Genomic DNA, 12,812 nt, shown 5'->3' on the forward strand with positions numbered 1-12,812 from the left:
TAACAAGTAGCAGAGGATATGCAAAAAGGGATAAATTAGATGCGCGGAATTAAGTGAAAATTAAGCAACTTCATGATTTTCATGCGTCACTTATATTTGCTTTAAAGTATTATTTGTTTAATGCTAAATGAATAACAAAGCTGAGAATTTTACTTTGGATTTCCAAATTCAGTTACGACTATATTTTACCAGCTCTCTACAGAAATATACATAGCTGTGTGAAACATAGTGAATGACATAATCATAAGCTTGTGACTTAAGAATCTCTTTTAAAATGTTTTGGTTCACATAGCATTTACTGAAATACTTTAAATTTTTAAAATGGAAAATAACCTGATTGGCTGTCATCAGATTCATCATCTTCCTCATCTTCCTCATCTTCTTCCTCATCATCTTCCTCTTCGTCTTCATTTGAATCTTCAGAATCTTTACTACTGGGAATGTCTGAATCTGTTCCTCTAAACTGTTCCACTAAAGATTTTGCAGGATGAGAGTGATGTTGTGTTTTTACTGGGTTTGCATTATTGCTAACTGCTTTTTCCTTCCCTTGACTATGGAGTATGGGAGAGGCAGATGGCATTGCAGCTGTTTGATTGCCAGGGGTCCTTCTTCCACTTGTACTCAAATTTACAGGTGAGGAAAAAGGGGTACTACTGGCAGTAGCAATGTTCTCATTAATCTTACTCTGCATTTTAGTTTTGGTAGTAAGTGCTAGAGGAGCTTCTTGGATGACACTTTGAATAACTCCATTTGGTTGGTGATTACCTAAAAGTGCATTTGTCAAGAATGGATTAGGGTGGTTGTTTTCTAGTGTTTGTTTTGGATGTGCTGGTGAACTAGAGGTTCCTTTAGGATTTGACAAAGCTGCAATAACCTTCTTCAGGCTCTTGGAGGACTCCTGTTTCTTTAACTGTGCTGGAAATGTCTGTTTATATTGTTCCTGTTGAAACATAAGTTAAAAGAAGAAATCAACAATAAGAATGACGACTGCCTGCAGTATCTCACAACTGCTTATACCCAAATTTACATCATGATTACAAGTGCTGTAAAAGTAGTGGCTGTGAAGACTGCTGGTTGCCGAACCTTGGCTAGACATAATATATTAAAATTCAATTAGTCTTACCCTCTTACATATGTTTACTGACTGTCCCCCTCTCTTTACTATTGCTCCCATTTTTTCAATAATCCAAGCTTGAAACTCTAAAATTGTCCTTCACTTTTCTCCAACTCAGTCATATTACTGTCTTTGGATTCTTTCATTAAAATACTGCTCAAACTTAAGCCATACCATTTCTTCCCACCCAACTCAATATATGCTTTACACAAATGTCAATTAAATCTTAATATTATATATTAGTTCCTCAATCAAAAGCTTTAGTGCCTCCTCCACCATTGCCAACTTTAGAAAGTAAATACTTTTCATATAAAGTACATACCTTTCTAGTCTAACCTGTCATGCCCTGTGCATGTTATACTTTCACTACCTCCACATTTTGTTATAACTATTTTCTCTGCATGAAGCATCCTCCTTTTAAAAATTTTAAGCTGATGAAATGCTGTTCATTCTTCAAAATTCAACCAAGCAGCTTTCCATGCTTGTCCCACCCAGAGCACGTATGCCTCTATCCTTTGAGCACCTTGACCTCCTTATATTCTGTCCTGTACAACCTATAGTCAATGTGATATGATGCTGATGGAAATGCTGGCTCAACATTCTGTGGGGCCAATTTTAGGGTGCCTTAAGCATATTAGCATTGGAAAGAGTATAATAAAAGTTCAGAAAAATTATCCTTAGAAAAAGTTAATTTGTAAATCACTAAGCCTTAAAATTTACATCTGTAAAAAAGGAACAAAAAATTATTTGGCTAACAGAATTGTCTTGAACAGAGTAAAATCATGGATTTTATTTATTAAAATGATATGCAAATATAAACTGAAGTAGGATGATTAAAGCATTTTAAGTTATAGCTACAAAAGATAAAATTCTGTAATGAAAATGGTTGCCTTGAAATTAAAATCAGCAGTGCTCTCAGCATTGGACCTGGGCTCTTAAAAATCAAGACAGCAAAGATTTGTGGTGGGCATTTTACAGGGATAAATGCAGATGGAATGCCATACAAAATGATTTATGAAATATTTTAAAGCACCAGTACTAATTAGCAGCACACAATTCCTACATAAACTTCTTTAGCTTATTAACATCTTCACTGTATTAATTTAGAAAATTAAATTATTAATTCTTTGTAAACAAAGACTATCACATGATATCTGCACCCAAGGCATTGCCCCATAATTAGTCAATATTTAATTAGTGAATAAAATATGGAAAATTACAGCAAATAATTGCATTTGCCTTTTGAAAATAATTTTATAGCAAAATTTTAATATTAATATACTTTAACATACTTAATTTTAGTTAATACTTATATGATACTAGAGGCCCAGTGCATGAAATCGTTCACAGGTAGGGTCCCTAGCAGATGCCGGCTGCCAGCTGGGGCCTCCCTTCCCCCAGCTGCCTGCCACCGCCGCTGGCTGGTGCCTCCCTTTCCACAGTTGGCCAGCTGACCCCACCCCTTGGTCGAACTCCTGGCCAAACTCCAGGTCAAGGGGACAATTTGCATATTAGACTTTTATTATATAGGATAACTACACATACCACAGTATATTGTATATGTATAATGTATTTAAACTTCATATTTACATATACCGATTTAAATTTTCAGCAGAAAAACTTGTATTTTCATTTCCTAGAGCATAATTATGTCACATAATTATTTTGTGCTTTTTTACAGGTAGTAAATTTTCCCTCTAAATATATAGGATCAAAACAGTCATAAAAAAAAACTTTCCCTTTAGTTTTATATTTTGTATTTTAATTTTCTGAAATTGATCCTCTCCTGTTCTGAAGAATCTCTTCCCATATATTGACTCTGAAGGTTTTAAAAAATAACCAAAGATATCCATTTTTATATCCAAGAATAATATCAGTTACTCTTTTACAGAAAACATGCTCTCATTTTTTATTTGAGGGATGGAACATAAAAAGTAGGGAAGAAAATTGAAACCTATATAGTAGCAAATGTCTTTCTGCTTAAGATATCCACTTGGATGACAGGAGTATAGGAAGAGATGGGTATGAAGAAGCTCTCATCTATCTCCAAGCTCTTGCTCCCAGGACTCAACCAGAGTCTCTGAAGACTACAGAAAAACCCTCTAGGCAAAACTGACCAAGAAAATTGATTCCTGGTCTATATATACAATTAATGTATATTGATTTGAATTAAATGTCTACAGAGAAACAATTGAGACTATCATAGGACATAAAACAAAATTATTTATATTAGATTGCATGTAAAGAAAAAGAGTTGGTATAAGGGAAGTATTTATAAAATGCCCTAAATACTAGGTACCAAGAACAAGTAGATAAAGTCATTTAGAATTGAGTCTAATGTGAATATCCATTCACATAAAATATTTCCCATTAACCACCATTATTTCAAAAACAATAAATTATTTCATCTTAATCATGTGCTTTGAAATCAGAATGATCTTTGTTTAAGACATTTCTGCTCTTAAATTGTTATGTGATGTTGACAAGTGGCTTAATCTCTCTGAGCCTTAATATCTTTATCTCACACAGTTTTGTAAGGATTACATGAGATCATATGTGTCGAAAGCATAGCTTGGCTACATCTATTAAGCAAATACTTAATAAGTGATTTTCTAATAGGCAATCATATAAAGTTCTTTAAATAAACTCTTTGAAAAAAATTAAGAAACCTTTCATAATGCAAATACTTCTTGATGTTATTTGGTAAATTCATTTATCTTAAAGTGGAATATACATTAATGAGAATTAAAATAGCCTCCAAAAAGTAATTTTTAATTTGCTTAATTTACTCATGGAAAGTCAGTAACGTGATGACAAAAATAATATGTTGTTATGATTGAGTGGTGCATTACAAATTATCACGTGCATAGTATTATGATGCCATTGGCATTCCCTTTAACCAATGGTTCTCAAATCTGGCAATTTGAATCACCTGGGAAATATTTTGGACATGTAATACCTTAATCTCAAGACAAGAGAACCTGATTTAATTGTTCTGGGTGGTATTTCCTTTTTAAAGCTTCCTAGGTGATTCTAATGTACACCTGAGAATTACTTGTTTACATTCTCAAAGCAGCCTGATTTGTTCAAGTCATTTATGTTTGACCCTGTTCTTGATGTAAAACAAGAGTCAATGGACTAGAACATTGTGACTTTTTAAAGAAAGGCACAATATCATAGTGGTTAAGAAAATAACTCTAGTGCCATACTCCTAGGTTTGAATTCTAACTCCATCACTAACTAGCAGTGTGATTTTGGGAAAGATAAAGTTCTATGTGTCTCAATTTGATCATCTTTTACTGGTCATAACAACATCAGCAGCACTAATAGATATTAGTATTCAATGAATAAGTGCAAGTTCAGCACTGAAAACAATGGCTGGCAAACAGTACATGCTCTGTGAGTGCTAGCTAATATTTAGGATGTGTAATGATAATTTTTATAATCAAACCAGTGTTTAAACAAAATAATATTTTTCCTCCACTCTGAGCTCATTCTAAAATGTAAAGTATTGATCATTTAATTACTAGAATTTTACTGAACATATGGATGTAGACTATATCGTAAATAAAATCAAAGGAAGAAAATCAAGTTGAAAAAATTTCTCTGATGAGTGGTTCTGGTATTTGGGTAAAAAGAATTACTCAAAATATTTTGTATTTGATATAATTCACTAAGAATGGCAAAGGAAAATGAGTCTTTATAAAGAATTTTAACACTTAAAATTGCTAAATTATAGAATTATAAAGGTAAATGACTCAAGAATTCATTTCTTTAAAAATATATTGATATTAGAAGAAAAGGACATTATATTTTAAACAAAAGTGATCATGAAGTATATCTTATTCAAGCATATTTCTCTCCTTAATGTTAAATCATTAACCCAGGGGGAAAATGATTTGATTGTGTTGCCAAAAATATATTAAGCAGATATACATACAAATATAAAATCAGAGAAATTTAGTTTGCTGATGTGCATATTTGATTCCTGGTGACTAGAAAAAGTATAAAAATAAGAGAAGAATTTAATTTAAAACCTGCATATTATAAGATTATATAAAAGCTCTTTTCCTAATAATAAAATCATTCTATAAGTAATTTTTAACTCACCCGTTTAGATCGCAATTCACTGGTCAAAAGACTAGATTCTTCAGAGGTATTTTTATTCCCTGCTTTAAGTACATCAGGAGAAGGAACTATGAGTTTCATATAAGTTTCCTTTTTGGCTTGATTTACCAAAGATAGAGGTTTCACATTGGACACCAATCCCGTAGACTGTATTACACTTGTGTGTTTGGTCACAGATTCCTCCTTTGCCTGAGAGCTTTGGAAAATAAATGGAAGCTGCTGTGACAAAACCTGAGGCTGCTTCTGCTGGGATTGGAATGATGAGTGGGTCTGGGATTCAGACACAAGAGGTAATGGCTGGTGTATTCTTTTTTCCTGGGCTTTTTCGGTTGCTTTCTGTCCATCCGCTTTTGGGTCTGGAATACCATGTAATAGCACCTGTAAATTAAAGTTAAAAGACAGAGCTTAACATCTATTAAAAGAAAACACCACGCAGGGAAAAAAGGAACTTTAAAAAGTGTTCCTAGTGACCTGTGATAGGTATCTACAGCGCAGGAGAAATACAGTTAATATCTCTTTAAAATATTTCTCCATCTCCTATTCTGTCTTTTGCAAAACTAAGAATTTGCCCTGGCTGGTATCTCAGTTGGTTAGAGCGTCGTCCCGATACACCAAGGTGGCAGGTTCAATCCCCAGTCAGGGCACATATAAGAAATCAACCAATGAATGCATAAGTGAAACAATAAATCAATGTTTCTCTCTGTGTGTGTTTCTCTCTCTTCTCTCTGTCCCTCCTTTCTCTCTTGCTAAAATCAATTTTTCATAAAAGTAAGAACTAAAGGCAATGAGTCAGGATAAATAAGTTAATCCCTAAATATAAATACTGTGTAGATGAGGCCAAGGGAACTATTTATACCTGGTTGTTATTTTTATGTTGTGCTTCACTCTCTGAATCAGAATCATCATCTTCAGTTTCTTCAATACTTTGATCTTCTTCTTCTTCATCTTCCTCTAGATCATCTGAATCACTACTACTAATGCCTTCACTTGAGGTGTCTGATGATGTGCCTGAATCACTATCACTGTTGCTAGAACTTTCCATAGCTTTCTTCCTTGGTTTCTGGATAAAAACAAGATTTTTAGAAAAATTAAAGTTTCAGTAAGAGGTAAGCTCTTTTAATTTTCAAATGATATTTTCAATCTCAAAATGTCACTTTAGGAAATAAGGAAAACTCACATGTTGTAAGGGTAATTATTCAACAAACTAATCAAATTAACTTATGTGACAGGAATTCTCTAATAAAATATACAAGCTCTGACATGTACAGGGTATGGGAAATCTCAATATAGTATATTATAAAATACAAGAATAATTTACAAAATAATAACTCCAATTATAAGGGTTATATACATGGAAGTTCTATAATTAGCTTTAGTCTTCTTTCTTTATGCAGATAGTGAGTTAGTAGCCAAATATTTGCATATAATATGCCAAATACACCTTTTGAGGTGTTGGGCTACAATGATGCTTAAGATAAGAGTAACTGTCTTTGATAAATTTAAATTAAAATTTAAAATTACAATTCTAGTGGTAATGGTGGTGGTGGTAGACAGATGATTAATATAAAAGCAAATAATTCCATATAGTAATAAGTACTATAGAGAAGATAAGACAGGTAGCAAAGGACTTACAAGCTGCTTTAATTAAGGTCAAAATTTTAATTTTTCATATTTCACATAAAAAAGAAAAATATGATAAAGAAAGATTAATTTCTGGAACACTTAAGATTCTATAGGAAGAAGGAAATCTAAAGTTGGAAGAAAGGAACATTAGGTCATAGAAAAGGAAAGTTTGGGGTTTAAAGAATAGACAATAGTAGTGGATAAAAAGAGGAAAAATCATAATATAAATTATAACTAAATAACTATATAACTTTGGAAAAGTTAAAATTCTGCCAACAGGAAGACTGAAAGGAAAAATACTGAAATGATAGAGCAATAAGATTGAGTACAATCCAAAGTTACTTAGGAATATTTCAATAGTGTTTGCTGATAAAGAACAAAATATAGAAAAGGTAATCAACCAATTACAAAAGCTATGGCCTTACAAATATGAAAGCTATGGTCTTAATAGAAATAGGGCCTTTCATGACTACTGGGCCTGGTGAAGGAAAGATAATCATATATCTCTTTACCAGGAAGTCAAATTTAAGCCATAGTTACAGATTGCAAATCTATACTCTCCCTTCGTGCCTTTTGAAATTTGATTCAAATCGAGTAAAATACATAGAAGTGAGGAGGTTCACTCCTGCTGTTTTATTTCGCTTTCAATGGTACTGTAACTGCTCCAAACTAGCAACTGCAATGCTTCCCCCAGAGACACACCTTCAATAAGCCAACTAACAGTTACCACCATTCCCTGAGCTATCTTCTCTCACACTAAAGCAGAAAGTGACGAGGAACCAAAGTAGAGATGAAAGGGAAACAATAGTAATATAGGAATATTAAGCCTACCATTTGTTGGAGAAACACTTCATTGCAAACAAACTGTTGTGTGTTTCTAAGCACCTATAGTAAGACTATGAAAATCATAAGGAATTTAAATTGAAGTTATCACTTTTGGTTTCAGTAAGGGCTAGATACGAAAGGAAAGAAATGAGGGAGCTTTAGTGATCTAGCAGGAAGAAATAAACTCCTATTCCATGCCCAAGTCATCTGTGTGGTTTTTTAATTTAAAGACTAGAGACCCAGTGCACGAAATTTGTGCAAGAGTAGGCCTTCCTTCCACCGGCTGCCAGCACTGGCTTCCCTCTGGCACCCAGGACCCGGGCTTCCCTCTAGCCGTCAGCAGGCACCCGGGACCCAGGCTTCCCTTGCAGCCCCGGATTCATGTGGAAGGTCATCAGGAAGGTCGTTTGGCTGTCCGGTCTAATTAGCATATTGCGCTTTTATTATTATAGATGGCATGAGAAATGGGGCCTACACTTCTCAAGAGTGAAGTCTAGAGATGCAGACCCTAAATCTTTATGGTGCGATGTTCACTGGCAAAGCTTGCTGCAACCCACAGATTCCTAGGTCCCAATTCCAAACAGCACACAGGGATTTGCATTAACATGCCCATAATGTGATTCTGATGCAGGTGGTTTTGCATAGCATACTCTGACCATGTGCAAAGAGTCTATGCTTTTTTTATAAGGTAACCAATTTAGACCCTACTTAAAAAACAACAACAAAGGAGATATGAGCTACAAGTCCAGATATTAGAAAAATGAGTGTCAATATCACCAATTTCATCTCCTTAATTGCTATTAGTGTGTGTGTGTAGTTAGTTCTTTTTCATTCACACATAATTAGGTAGTATGTCTGTTATGCCATTTAAACATTTAAAAAGTGAGTCTTCTTAGGTTCATCAAAAAATGATCAAAGAAGAGCTTATTAACCCCCCCAGGAACCCACCCCCCATTCAATCTGGAAAAGGATTTCAGAACCCTCTCCTTGAACTTTCGTTTCACTATATACTTATTTCTTCCAATAAAAAACTAGCACATATTCAAGGCTCTTATGTACTGGGAATGCTTTAGTCTCTGGGGATAGAGGGGTGTGACAAAGAGACAGCAACTCTGCCCTAGTGGGATCTGGTGGCAGAGAATCAACAAACAATATAAATAAGGGGTTTTAGAGATAAATACCATGACTAAAAAACAGGATAACTGGATAGATAGTGTGTTTTGGGGGTGGGGTGGGGTAAAGATTTAGATACAGATAGAACCTTTCTGAGCTGAGGCCTAAATGGAGAACAAGCAAAGAATGCTTTAATATGGGAAGCAGCAAAGGAAACAAGTTTAATATGTTCACAGAATGGGGAAGCCAACTAGACTAGCTATGGCACACACAGGGAACCAGGGACATAGGAGATATGGCAGGATAGACTGGCAGGGATCTTACCTCCCAGGGTCTTGTAGGCCATGACAAGGATTAATTCTAAGTGGGATAAGAAACTATTAGAGGGAGTGATAACATACAACATTTTAAAATCATCAAACCATTTATGTTTTGGCTCCTGTGTATGGCAGCAGGAGCGGAACTTATTCAAACTTGAATTTTTATTATTAGTTTTTTTGCCAACAGGCTATGTGTATATTTTAGTTTGTGACTTAATTTGTTTAATTTAAAATATCTTTATTCTAAATAAACATGCAGACTACATGAGGGAATTGGACTTAAGGATATTAAGTGAGCAGTACAAAATGATGTAAACGTATAACCCAGGAAAGATGATCAAAATTAACTGAAGAATATCTTTTCAAACTACATAAGCAGAGGGCTAGGGAAGAATTTTTTTTAAGCTTCTTAAAATTGAAAATTACTGGGTAAAAACTATAGGATCTTCTTCTTTAGGGACAATGCCCTTCATGTCCATTTTACTTCAACAACCTACTACTACAATTCATGCCAGACCACGTATGATCCAAAGGTGCCCTTCTTCTGAAATCTTAAGTTCTAGTTTCCTTCATTTGATAACCCATGTCTTTCTAGTGTTATTTCTATGTAGATGTCTATGAACACCACTATACTATGCTATCTCAGAATCGATCCCTTTTTATCATTAAAGAGGTGCCTCTGTAAGTTTTTAGTTACTGGAAACATTTTTTACTTTAACAACACTGATTTTGTTTAGGGATGTCAATGTGGAGTACTTATGAGAACTAAGGAAAGGATCTGTTTCATATCCATGCCTCCAAAGTCTTGTTCAATGCCTTGTACATTGTTGAGGTACTGAAGATTTTAGATTTTACTAGATTTTAGCACTATTTCTAAGAGGTAGGAAGGATAGTGTAAGTTTTAAAAATATGGACTTTCAACTTGTAGAAATATATATAAAAATATATTCAGGGCATGATGTGTGGGATTTGTTTCAAAATGCTATGAGAATAAGGAATGGATGGTGTTTCAGTCACTGTCTGGCATTCAAAGAAGCTGGCAGCAGCACAGATAGACCCTGGGAGCTCACTCTATTGGGAATGCCCTTGAAAGAAATGATAAGGGAGGAGAGTAAAGAGCACTTGAAGAGCAACAGGTACAGAACTTCTGATCAAGAAGGTGGTGTAGGTAAAAGTGGTACTCGAATTCTCCTACAACCACATTAAAATTACAACTGAACTAGAGAATGACAGTCATTCAGAATCTCCTGAAATCTAGCCAAACAAAAGTACTACAACTAGGGATTTAAAGAAGAAGCAACATCAAACTGCTAGGAGGGAACAGGCTGGTCCCACACCCATGTGTGGCCACCCTGGTGATACCCTCAGGAGGGGTATCTCGGCTGCAGAGGTCCCCACTGAGGAGCAAGGGGTCCCAGCCCCACACCAGGCCCTCCACCCCAGGGTTCCAATGCCAGAAAGAGAAGTCCCCATAACTTCTGGTATAAAAATCAGCAGGAAGTGTGGCTAAGTGAGGTGGAGGGCTGCTGGAGCCCTAGGCAGTTCAACTTAAAGGTCCTGCACACAAACTTACTTAGGCTCACTCCCTCTAAGTTCCAGCACTGAGGCAGCAGCTTTAAAGGCACCAGGGACATAAGGGGAGGAAATGAATTATCTGGCATCAGGGAGAGAGCTGGAGGGCAGCTTTCTGCCAGACAGAAGTGCTGGCAGAGGCCATTTTTCCTTTGATGAGACCCGCCCTCCCACACACACACACACAGACTTACAGGCAGACACCATATTTAAGTTTCCATTAACCTGGCTGTCCCTCTTCGCCCCACCCTGCAATACCCACAGACCATGCCCAACCCAACTTTTGGTCCCATCCATGTTTTTCCAGTGTCTTCCACAGGAATGGCCTGTCTTGGCTCATGCTTCAGACTTTCCTAAAATCTCTCAAATAAGCAGCGTCTGGCCTTAGCATGCCCTGTACCACTTGCTAAGTGGCCCCAGGCCCAGCACTAGTGACAGCCATACTTGGTTCACAGATTGGCCTCTCTTGAGAGCATCAAAGCCTAGCACAAATAGCAGCCATTGACAGATCATTTTGTAGCTTTTGCCGTGTGGCCCCAGAATACAGGCAGAAGACGGATGACCTTGGCCTTCACCTCCTGAGAGGCCCAAGAGTCAGGGTAACAGATGGACAGCTTCAGACCATGTCAAAGCACCACCCAACCACCTCCACAACAGACTCAGCAGACACCAGGGCCCCACTGAAGTAAGTCCTGCTCTGTGGGGTGGGCCCAGGCATAGCTGATCCTCCACGGTGGAAGCAGCCAGTCTTTGCAGCCGATCAGTCTGGGCGTAAATCACTCTCACTGATGTGCCAACAGCAACCAAGACTCAACTGCAACAGGAAGGTGTACACAACAGGAAGGTGTACAATGGCCACACTGGGGGAGGAGTATGCACATATGCACATGCACCTGGAGTACCTAGCTCAGATGAATGGAGAGGCTGTGTCACTGGATCCTACAGGACACCTGCCTCATTTAGGCCACTCTAGCAGGCCCCTAGAGACTAATTACCTAATACATAGATACAAACACAAAGAGGCTGCCAAAATGAGGAGACAAAGAAACATGTCCCAAATGAAACAACAGAATAAAACTCTAGAAAAGAACAAAATGGAGACAAGCAATCTACTTATAACACTGGTTATAAGGATGCTCAAAGAACTTAGCAGGAAAATAGATGAAATGGGAGAAAACTTCAACAGCATAAAAAAGGACATGGAAACCATAAAAAGGAAACAGTCAGAAATGAAGCATACACTAACTGAAATGAAAAATAATTAACAGGGAATCAATAGTAGAGTAGACAGATAAAGCCAAGAATCAAAAGAGTGATTTGGAATATAAAGAAGCAAAAAAACACCCAATCGTAACAGCAAAATGAAAAAAGAATACAAAACAATGAGGATAGTGTAAGGAGCTTCTGAGAAACTTCAAGCATACCAACATCTCCATCTTGGGGGTGCCAGAAGAAGAATGGAGAGAGCAAGACATTGAAAAACTATTTGAAAAAATAATGACAGAAAACTTCTTCAACCTGGTGAAGGAAACAGACATACAAGTCCAGGAAGCTCAGACATGCAAGTCCCAAACACGATGAACCCAAAAAGGCCCACACCAAGACATATAATTAAAATGCAAAAGGTTAAAAACAAACAACAAATTTTAAAAGAAGAAAAAAGTTACCTACAAAGGAGCTCCCATAAGACTGTCAGCTGATTTCTCAACAGAAAATTTGCAGGACAGAAGGAAATGGAAAGAAATAATAAAAGCAATGAAAAGTAAAGACCTACAATCAAGATTACTACACTACCCAGAAAAACTATTATTTAGAATCAAAGTTAACAGCTTCCCAGACAAGAAAAAGCTAAAGGAGTTCAACACCACCAAACCAGTATTACATGAAATATTAAAGCAGTGGTTCTCAACCTTACTAATGCCACGACCCTTTAATACAGTTCCTCATGTTGTGGTGACCCCCAATCATAAAATTATTTTTTTTGCTACTTCATAACTATTAATTTTGCTACTGTTATGAATCATAATGTAAATATCTAATATGCAGGATGTATTTTCATTATTATAAATTGAACATAATTAAAGCATAGTGATTAATCACAAAAACAATATGTAATT

At 36.1% G+C, this 12,812-nt stretch overlaps 1 protein-coding gene across 17 annotated transcripts in view; it reads right to left on the reverse strand.

Annotated features, from left to right (window-relative positions):
- Window positions 1-12,812, reverse strand: part of BAZ2B (bromodomain adjacent to zinc finger domain, 2B) — a 331,540-nt gene that overhangs the window by 85,993 nt on the left and 232,735 nt on the right. For all 17 annotated transcript variants that reach the window (XM_014534088.1, XM_014534089.1, XM_014534091.1 and 14 more), the window contains 3 exons: window positions 6,099-6,302; window positions 5,225-5,620; window positions 334-940 (listed from right to left, as the gene is read on the reverse strand). In XM_014534088.1, coding sequence (XP_014389574.1) covers window positions 334-940; window positions 5,225-5,620; window positions 6,099-6,302 — 1,207 coding nt within the window. The remainder of the gene's footprint in view (window positions 1-333; window positions 941-5,224; window positions 5,621-6,098; window positions 6,303-12,812) is intronic.

This window comes from Myotis brandtii, unplaced genomic scaffold (genome assembly GCF_000412655.1).
Source record: "Myotis brandtii unplaced genomic scaffold, ASM41265v1 scaffold125, whole genome shotgun sequence".
Taxonomy (NCBI): Eukaryota; Metazoa; Chordata; class Mammalia; order Chiroptera; family Vespertilionidae; genus Myotis; species Myotis brandtii.